We start from the raw sequence: 8,899 nt of genomic DNA, 5'->3' as shown, positions 1-8,899 counted from the left end.
TGACTGTCTTTATTTTCTTCTTGGACTTGCTCCTCGAGGGTCTCCTACTCGTGAATAGATGTTTTTCCCCCCCTGTATATTGTAAACATCTGACCAGGAAGGAGGTGCAGCCTCTGCTTGTGGCCCTGCCCAGCAGCACAGGTGCCTTTTTTTGGCTTTTCCTTCTCCCGAGAGCCTCCTGTGGCTCCAGCAGCTGGAGCAATCCCGGTTTCCTGCCCTCCCATCCACACCCGGTGCTGAAGTGCCCTGCCCCGTGGTAAGTTCCTCACACACATTGGCTGGAGGGCAATTTGGGACAAGGTGGTTAAAAATGTGGCTTTTACTTCCGTTTTTCACACAGCTGGGGCCACAACTGCCTTGCTGCTGGTGCCCATCTCCTTTGGCTCAGGATTTCCCCCCGTTTTAACTTGGTTCTCCTTGGGTTCAGTGTCTGTCTGGGAGGTTTTAGGGTTTCATAGAATCCCACCGCGGTTTGGTTTGGGAGGGAATTTAAAGCCCGTCCCGTTCCACCCCTGCCACGGACAGGGACACCTTCCACTGTCCCAGGGTGCTCCAAGCCCTGTCCAGCCTGGCCTTGGACACTTCCAGGGATCCAGGGGCAGCCACTGCTGCTCTGGGCACCCTGTGCCAGGGCCTCACCGCCCTCCCAGGGAACAGTTCCTTCCAGAAGTAAAGAATTCCAGCCTGAACTCCAGCGTGCCGCTCCATCCGTGCGCTCCGCGCGCCGCTGCTCTGGCCTGCGGCGGGACCGAGCCGGCGCGGGCCCGTGACGTCATCACCCGCCCCTGCGGGCCCGCCGCTGCCGCGCGCCAAATTTGAAGGCGGCGCGCGCGGGGCCGGGCTCGCGCCCCCTCAGGCGCGTCTCGCGCTGCCCCCCCACCAGCGCCCGCGCGCCCCCTCAGGTGCGTCTCGCGCCCCCTCAGGCGCGTCTCGCGCTGCCCCCCGCGCGCCCCCTCAGGCGCGTCTCGCGCCCCCTCAGGCCGCCATGGCCACCCCGCCCAAGCGCAGCAGGCACGACGGCCGCCTCAAGAAGGTCGCCGTGGAGGGCAACATCGGTGAGCCGGCGCCTCTCGCCTACGCGGGGAAAGGGAGGGCGAAGGGCGAGTTCGCCAGGGCTGGAGGGAGAGGCGGCTTCCGCGGCGCTCGGTGCTTTCTGCCGTGTCTGAGGGAGGCACAGCTCTGCGGACTCTTCATTTCCTGCCTGCCTCCTTCCTTTCTTTTTCCTTTTCTTTCCTCCCTTCCCCTTCTTCCTTACTTTCCGCCCTATTTTTCCCCTATTTCCCCCCCTCTCCTTTTCCTTGTGTGAGGGCTCTTCCCACTACACACAGCGCGGTAACATGGATGTTTCCACAAGATTTTCCTGGCCGTTTCCCTCAGTAATTTTTCCCTCACATTTCCCCCGCTATTTCTTTCCCGCCCCACCCCCCGCCTTTTCCTTGTGTGAGGGCTCCTTACAGTACAGCAGAGCGGGGTAACAAGGATGCTTCCACAAGGTTTTCCAGCCCGTTTCCCTCAATACTTTCCCCCCCTCCATTTTCCTCCCCCTTTTCCTTGTGTGAGGGCTCCTCCTACTACAGCGCAGCGCGATAACAGGGATGTTTCCACAAGATTTTCCTGGCCGTTTCCCTCAGGGAAAGGCTTTTAATCAGGTCAGGAGGCACAAGCAAGCCAATTCATCATGTCAGAGAATTTACTGTGACACCATAGAAATTATGAGATTTGCCAGAGAAAAAAATAAAAAAACAAGCTTTCTATTAGAGTTTTTAACTGATTCACCTGTTCGGTGTTAAAGTCTGGGATAAGGTTTTCCCTGTTTGTCTTTGCTGTTTGTGGTGTACAGCACTCGGAATGACAGAATTTCCCGGGCTGAGAGGGATCCATAGGGATTTCTGAATCCCACTCCTGGCCCTTCACACCACACCTCAAAATACCACCAGGTGCCTGGGAGCGTTGCGAAACCTCTTCAAATTCAGATAAAGAAAAGCCCTGTTGCTCCATTAATTGATCTGCGTCACGGTGGGTGGGGAGGCTGGTTCATGGGGATGGAAGGCAGAGTTGGACACTAGTTAAATAACACCGCTGTGGGGGGGTTCTCACTGGCGTTGTTCCTGGCTGCTTTTCCTACAGCTGCGGGGAAATCCACCTTTGTTAATATCCTGAAACAAGCCAGCGAGGAGTGGGAAGTGGTTCCCGAGCCTGTCGCTAGATGGTGCAATGTCCAGCAAAGCTCTGGAGACGATTGTGAGGTAAAAGAGGGGGAAAAAAAGTCAAATGTTCCTCTAATTTCAGAACACCAGTATATACAATAGACTTGGGTGCTTTTCAGGCTCTGTGTGACAGCAACACTTTTGCTGATTGCTTTCACAAAGTCTGAGTTCCTCTTTTCCAATTTGTTGGGTCTATTATGGAATAAACGTTATTCTATGTCAGATGTAATTTCTGAAAGTGGTGAAGAGTTACAAGAGTTACTTGTAGCCACTGTGGATTAACCAGGTGAGCGGGAGAGGATTATTCCCCTGCCATGAGAAGTGTGCTCTGAAATGTCTTAGGAAGTTGAGAACTCACTTGGTTTTAGCGGTGGGATTTTTTCCCCAGCCTCCTGTGATTCCATTGGCAATCCAGCCGCTACTTCGTGTGCAGGTGGCTTTTGAGGGACCGGAGATGCTTTTTGCACGGTGTATTCTGGTTAACCTGGTGTAAGATTTAACGGGGATGCATTCTCAGCCGCGTTGTTTGGGGGTCAGGCAGCTCTCCGTTTGTTCCCTGTGGCTCAGGAGCTGAGCACGTCGCAGCGGAGCGGCGGGAACGTGCTGCGCATGATGTACGAGAAGCCGGAGCGCTGGGCGTTCACCTTCCAGACGTACGCGTGCCTCAGCAGGATCCGGGCGCAGCTCAAGGCCCTGCAGGGCAGCCCGCAGCGCGCGCAGGATCCCGCGCTGTTCTTCGAGCGCTCCGTCTACAGCGACAGGTGCGTGGGGCTGGAGCCCCGGGGCGGGTGGGGACTCCTCCGGGTCAAATCCCAGGGTGTGGGCTTGAGAGGGAGCTCTGCAGATCGCCCAGTCCGAGCCCCCAGCCGTGGACACAGGAATGCATCCAGGTGGTGGAAATGCTTCCAGAGACTCTGTGACCTCCCTAAGCAGCTCTTCCGGTGCTTGGCCACCCTCGTGGAAAGTTCTTCCTCATGCTGAGATGGAACTCCTGGTGTTTTAGTTTATGGCCAACAGAAATGTCTAAATAAATGCCCCATCCTGCGTTTCTGAATTCAGAAGGTGAGACTTGATAACTGAACCCCATCTCATTATCCTTAGGTGTTCCCCCTGTTGTGATATATTGCAAAAAACAGTGTGTTTGAATTTACTGTAAGTAAACGACCCAGTGCACAAGCCATTTGTGTTCTGTGGGTTATTCCTGCACACCTGAGCTGCAAATGTTGGTGGTCTTCGTGCACACAGCTCCAGGAGGAGAATACCAGCTGTTTAATTCCACTCCAGGACATGGTTACCATTCAGCTTCTCCTCTAGTTACTGTACTTGATACAACCCAAGGGATTCCTGTGTCCAAGAGAATTTTTGTTTCCATCACTCTGGTGTCCACAGGTACATCTTTGCTGCTAATTTATATGAGTCTGACTGCATGAACGAAACTGAGTGGACAATTTACCAGGACTGGCACGACTGGATAAATAAGCAGTTTGGCTCAAGGCTGGCACTGGATGGGATCATTTATCTCCGAGCCACTCCTGAGGTGAGGGGTACCAATGTGATGGCACCAAAACACAAGTCTGTGTTCAGGGCCTTGCCCCTCATGGTTAGAGCTCAGCTCAGGCTACACTGTTCCCTGAGGGCTGCAATACTTGAGCTGAGATTCAGTCTGGAAGTACTTAAAAAAAAATGTTCTTTCAAACGTAGTCTGTGTGTGTTAAAGTCAACTGTGATGGTAATGATGTTTTCATGTTAAAAACAATACATGACAACAGCAAATGAGAAAACACTGCTGGAACAAAGCAAGCGACTCCAGGAAAGTACAAAACACCTCTAGGAACAGCTGTTAGATCAGGAATATAGCTGCACAGGGAATAGACACAGCAGTTTACAGAAATGGCAGAGCTGATGTGGGGTGGTCTGTGAAGCCCCTACACCTGGGGCCCTGGAGCTGAGCCAGGTGGAAGTGCGCCCTGTATGCAAGGCTTTGGGAACCATGCTTTGATCTTGGGCCATCTAGTAGTTGTTTAAAAGGAGAGAACGGAATAGTACCTCTTTTGAGTATGCAACTTGCTTGAGCAAGAGAAAAACATGAGATTAAAAGAGCTCTAATGAGCTCTAATGCCATATTTCCTTGCTCCCAGCTTCCATGCCTTCAGTTTTGTTATGGTTGTAAAAAACTGGAATGTAACACAGTGGAGTAACTCTGAGGGCTTTTTGTTTTTCTATTTAAGAAATGTATATTTAAATTACAAACGAACAATTTTGGATTGTTGAGGCTTTAGATTTGCTCAAGATGGCAACAAATTATTTAAAATGTTGGAAAACAGTTCCTGAGAGCCAGAAGCATATTTTGATCATATTCAAATTCAGCAAGATTTTGAAATGCTTGTCTGTAATGTCAAGTGGATATTTCCATGTTCTTGACATGCATTCAATAAATGTATTTATTTATTTTTCTTTTCTATATTTTGCCTTTAGAAATGTTTGAATAGGATTTACTTGCGTGGAAGAGATGAAGAACAAGAAATCCCCATTGAATACCTGGAGAAGCTTCACTACAAACATGAAAGTTGGCTGCAGCACAGGACACTGCGGTAGGGTTTGTTGAGTAGTTCCCTGAGGATGGATAAATCTTTGTAAGGATGTTCTGTGGTTCTTTTTCCACCAGTGAAACTTCAGCTTTTCTTACGATACGTAAATCTAAACTGCAGGCACATTTCTATCAGTGTTTTCTTAGGAGTAGTGTCTTTGCAGCACATTCATTATTGCTTGGAAGTGCAGTGTGCTCCAAGTTCTCCTCACACAGAGCTCTGGGCAGCAGGGGCTTCAGCTGCAGTCCCTGTCATACGCACAGTGTGCTGTTACTCACTTAGGTGCTGGGGGAGCAGAATGTCCAGGAATCACTGATGGATCCCAGGAGACATGCTGTGAATTCAGAATTCCTGGCTGTAATTTATAGATCCTGTTCTTTTTGTGAGGTTCTTAACAATGAAAATGCTGACAGGGATTTGAATGCCCTCTGCTTTATTTCCAGCTACTAATATTTGCTTTGTTCCTCTCCCAATACAGAACAGATTTTGACTATCTGCAGGAAATTCCGATTTTAACGCTCGATGTTAATGAAGACTTCAAAGGCCAAAAGGACAGATATGATCACATGATCGAAAAGGTAAAATTTCACAAGCAGTACAAACTGATGATTCATATTGCTCTTGAAGTACACTTTACACTCTAATCATCCTTCTAATAGATGCAAGTGACAGAGTTCCATTCAGGTAATGAACAGTTTTACAGCCTATGGCAATACATATTTTAAAGCTAGGCCAAACCTTTATCATTTAACTGCTCAGGCGTTCGGTACTTGTATCCCAGTGGGATTCAGGCTAGGACAGCTTGACTTACTGAGCAGCTGCAAGACTTACAGACCTCAGCAGTGGTTTGCACACATTTTTCCATTCTTCAGAAATAAAAGTGTTTCTTCACAGGAAAAGCAGCTTTGTCCTTTGATCTCCATTGATCCACCCAGGAGTGGAAGGGTTCACCTGATTAAAACCAGTCAGCCTTCCTGGCTGAGCTTGTTAATCGATGGAATGACTGGAGATGGCAGCTGTGGAGGGAGCATGCTTCCCATCTGCACAAGATGAGATAAGGCCAAGCTCGGACAACTTAGTATGGATTTTGGAAGGGTTCTCTTGGGGGTAGCTGTCAGGTTATCTGGGAACAGCCTATGCCTTGTGTTGGCCCTGCTTTTTGGCATTTCCTAAATGGAGCCAGGGAAGAGGTACACTTGATGAGGCTGGGCACATGGGGCTTTGGTGTGTGCTGTGTGGGGACCCGGACCCTCTGTCCTTTGTTCTTACCTCTGTTGTGATGCTCATCCTGAAACTGTGCCTGGTGTGCCTTACAGGGTTCTCCGTGCAGGATTACTGGTTCTACTCTCTGAAGTAGAGGGTGGCTTTCTCATGGTGCCTTTCTAGTTAGTCTTGGCACAGCTACATGTTCCCTTCTCTACAGGAAGGGATTTGACCTCTTTGAGCCCTGACCTGGGAGGGGAGGGGTCATGGTTGGAGAGTGTGATCCAGGATCCATTTCCATTTCACATCAAGAATTTGGACAAAACGTTTGCAGATGGGCTCTCTGTAGGAGAGCCTTTGCAAAAAGAATAGCATCATGTCCTCTAGAAAACAGTTCCTTTCTGTGGAGTAGCCTGCCTTGAATGGACAGGAAAATGCTCCCAGTTCAGCCTAGTTCCTAAGATGTTCCCGAAACTTAAAGGCAGGAGCTGTGAGCTCTGCATTGATCTCCAGTATTGGATTTTCTCTGAGCAGTGTGGTTTTGGTAGGTATTGCTGTATTATTTCTTTGCCAGCCTCGGATTCCAAGGGGCATCCTGATTGGGTGCCCTGGGTTGTTCACCAGCATGAAATCCTGCGGGTGTGGAGGCAGTGGGCGTGGCTGTGGTTTCCAAATGACAGCTCTTTTGAGGTGGCCATTATCCTCCTCCTGTTTGGGTGACACCTGCTTGTAATGCAGTCCTTTGTGGCAGAGGGCTGTAGGTCAGGACCACAGGAGGGGTGAGCATCTTTCCATCGTGTCTCTCCCTGCATCTGCTGAATTACAGGTATCACGTCTGGAATTGTTCTGGATGGACAGGTAATGGCACGGCTGAGCCAGAGCTTCTCTTTCCCTCTTTCTTTAGGTTTTAGTAAAGCATAAAGCAGAGGAGAGGGAAATATACCTGCTGCCTATTTATGTTGATAAACACCTAGTGTGATTGACAATATTTGTTTCTCTTTGCAGGTCAAGGAATTTTTGAGCATGTTGTAATCCTCTTTGAAGTGCAGAGTCAAACCATTCCCAACTTCTGTGCGATCCAAGTCTGAAGTGCAGCTTCCTCCTTCTTTTATAGGAAGCCTCTAGAGAGGCACGGCTCGGTCTGGGTGATTTGGTTGAGGAACAAATAAACTTTGTGAATAGGGGAATTAGTAAATAAATAATCGGTACAATGTGAAGTAACACATTCTGAAGAGACAAAGATTCTGAGCACTGCTAAACGCTGTGCCAGTTTTTGATCAGACCAATGAGTTCTAGAGTATTTTATAGATGTTTTTAATTTATTTTGTGCCCAACTGCTATTTAATTTTGAAGAAGGTAGCTGGTTTTTAGATTCTTCAGTGTTTTTTTTAGTCACATGAATTTGTAATGGATGTTTTGTTTGTTTCCAGGAAGTGAAAGGTAAAAACCATCTTTGCTGCTGAGGGAATTTTATTATAACCTAGGATTTTATGTTTTAAAGTACACAAAAATGTTTTTTTGATGCTTTTGATAGAAGAAGTTACTCGTAGAATACACTGAATGAAATCCAAATGTGACTGAAATTCTGTATCTGGCAAGTGAATTTTTGTATCTGTTTCTATTAGACATAGCAAACCAGGATATTTGAGGCTCTGTGTTACCTAGCACATTTGGGTTTTTTTTTCCTTTTTTATTTTTTTTAATTTTGATTTTTTTTAGCTTTTCCAAAAGCAGTGCTGTTTTTGTCGCTGGTCAGTCCTGTTCTTCTGGAGAGGAATATATTTGTTTGCTAGGCAGTGCACTGGGCAGAAGGGCATTTTGCTAACAGCCTCCATCTGTAAATGACGTGTTGCTAAACCATCCCATAATCGCATTAGGGATATGAGAGGTGGCTTCCTGCCTTTGTTCCAGCTGCTCCATGTGTTCACTGGGCCTTCTGGGTGCTTATCCCAGATCCTGCACTGTTGGAAGTAGGTTTTTCAGTCTCACTTGCTTGGAGTAAGAAGGGGAGACCTGTGTGGATTAGCTGCTGCCTGAGCCTCTTGTTCCAGGTGCAGAAAACAAACTTCAGGCTATCCATGTCAAGTGCTGGGATTTGTGACCTGCTTTGTTCTGCGTTAAACACTTCTGAGTGCACAGATGGCTTTGGAAGGCAAAATTTTGTTGCAAAGCTTTTTATTGTCTATTGTGATGCTTCTGCTACCTGCTTGTTGGAGATGAGATTTCTTCCTTTATGGCTGGAGTTGTGCTGGCATTCTCTAACCACTGGCTGAAAAATAAAATTGGTTGGAAAGACTTTTTAGTGCTCAATAGTATTGGCTTCTTGTCTCATAAAAGAAGTAATATTGTGGATTGATCATATGTAATACTGGTACAATAGGTGTATTTGGTGTAAAAAAGTAAGAATTCTGAGAAACAGACCGACTTCACTTGTTTTTTCACGTGTGGGAGATGAACTTACAGGACAGAGACACAGGATTATGTAAAGTGCATGGTGTGTGTGACAGTGCTCAGTACAACAGTGTAATATTTATGTTGTATGGAAAGTAGCAGTAGTCTGGCAGAAAATCTTGTGCAGGACTTGAAGGTTGCACAGTGAAAGGGAAGATTTTAAGATCTTTGCTCCAGAAAGGAAGTGAGGTGGAATGGATGAAGATTCAGTTCAGATTTACTTGAAACACATAGTACAGGCTTTTAAAACATTCTTGGCAAGAGTCTTAACAGTAACAACTTATTTTGACTAACAGTGCAATTATTTCTACAGTTTCAGCTGTCAAAATTGTGGATTTAATTACAGGAATTGGAATGACAGTGCTTGTTGCAAGGAAGTAAACATGTCTGTGTTCTAATAAAGGCTTCTTTTGAAGCCCATCACAGAGAGCACACAGAAATTCTGTGGCA

At 47.3% G+C, this 8,899-nt stretch overlaps 1 protein-coding gene across 1 annotated transcript; it reads left to right on the top strand.

Annotated features, from left to right (window-relative positions):
* Positions 1 to 790: 790 nt before the first annotated feature.
* DCK (deoxycytidine kinase) lies at positions 791 to 8,293 on the top strand. The gene is made up of 8 exons (XM_056490494.1): positions 791 to 856; positions 924 to 1,055; positions 2,128 to 2,246; positions 2,775 to 2,968; positions 3,597 to 3,744; positions 4,683 to 4,798; positions 5,274 to 5,373; positions 7,004 to 8,293. The coding sequence occupies exons 2-8, from the start codon at positions 986 to 988 to the stop codon at positions 7,028 to 7,030; spliced, it is 774 nt and encodes a 257-aa protein (XP_056346469.1). The 5' UTR covers positions 791 to 856; positions 924 to 985; the 3' UTR covers positions 7,031 to 8,293.
* Positions 8,294 to 8,899: the final 606 nt, after the last annotated feature.

Source organism: Oenanthe melanoleuca, chromosome 4 (assembly GCF_029582105.1).
Source record: "Oenanthe melanoleuca isolate GR-GAL-2019-014 chromosome 4, OMel1.0, whole genome shotgun sequence".
Lineage (NCBI taxonomy): Eukaryota > Metazoa > Chordata > Aves > Passeriformes > Muscicapidae > Oenanthe > Oenanthe melanoleuca.
The sequence above is the reverse complement of the archived record's forward strand: the minus strand, read 5'-3'. Positions and strand labels throughout refer to the sequence as shown.

Excerpts from the sequence above, each read along its gene's own strand:
- DCK (XM_056490494.1), top strand. The coding sequence starts at position 986 with ATGGCCACCCCGCCCAAGCGCAGCAGGCACGACGGCCGCCTCAAGAAG. Across the intron at positions 2,969-3,596 it reads CGCTCCGTCTACAGCGACAG|GTACATCTTTGCTGCTAATT; the intron begins GTGCGTGGGGCT and ends TGGTGTCCACAG. Across the intron at positions 4,799-5,273 it reads CTGCAGCACAGGACACTGCG|AACAGATTTTGACTATCTGC; the intron begins GTAGGGTTTGTT and ends CTCCCAATACAG.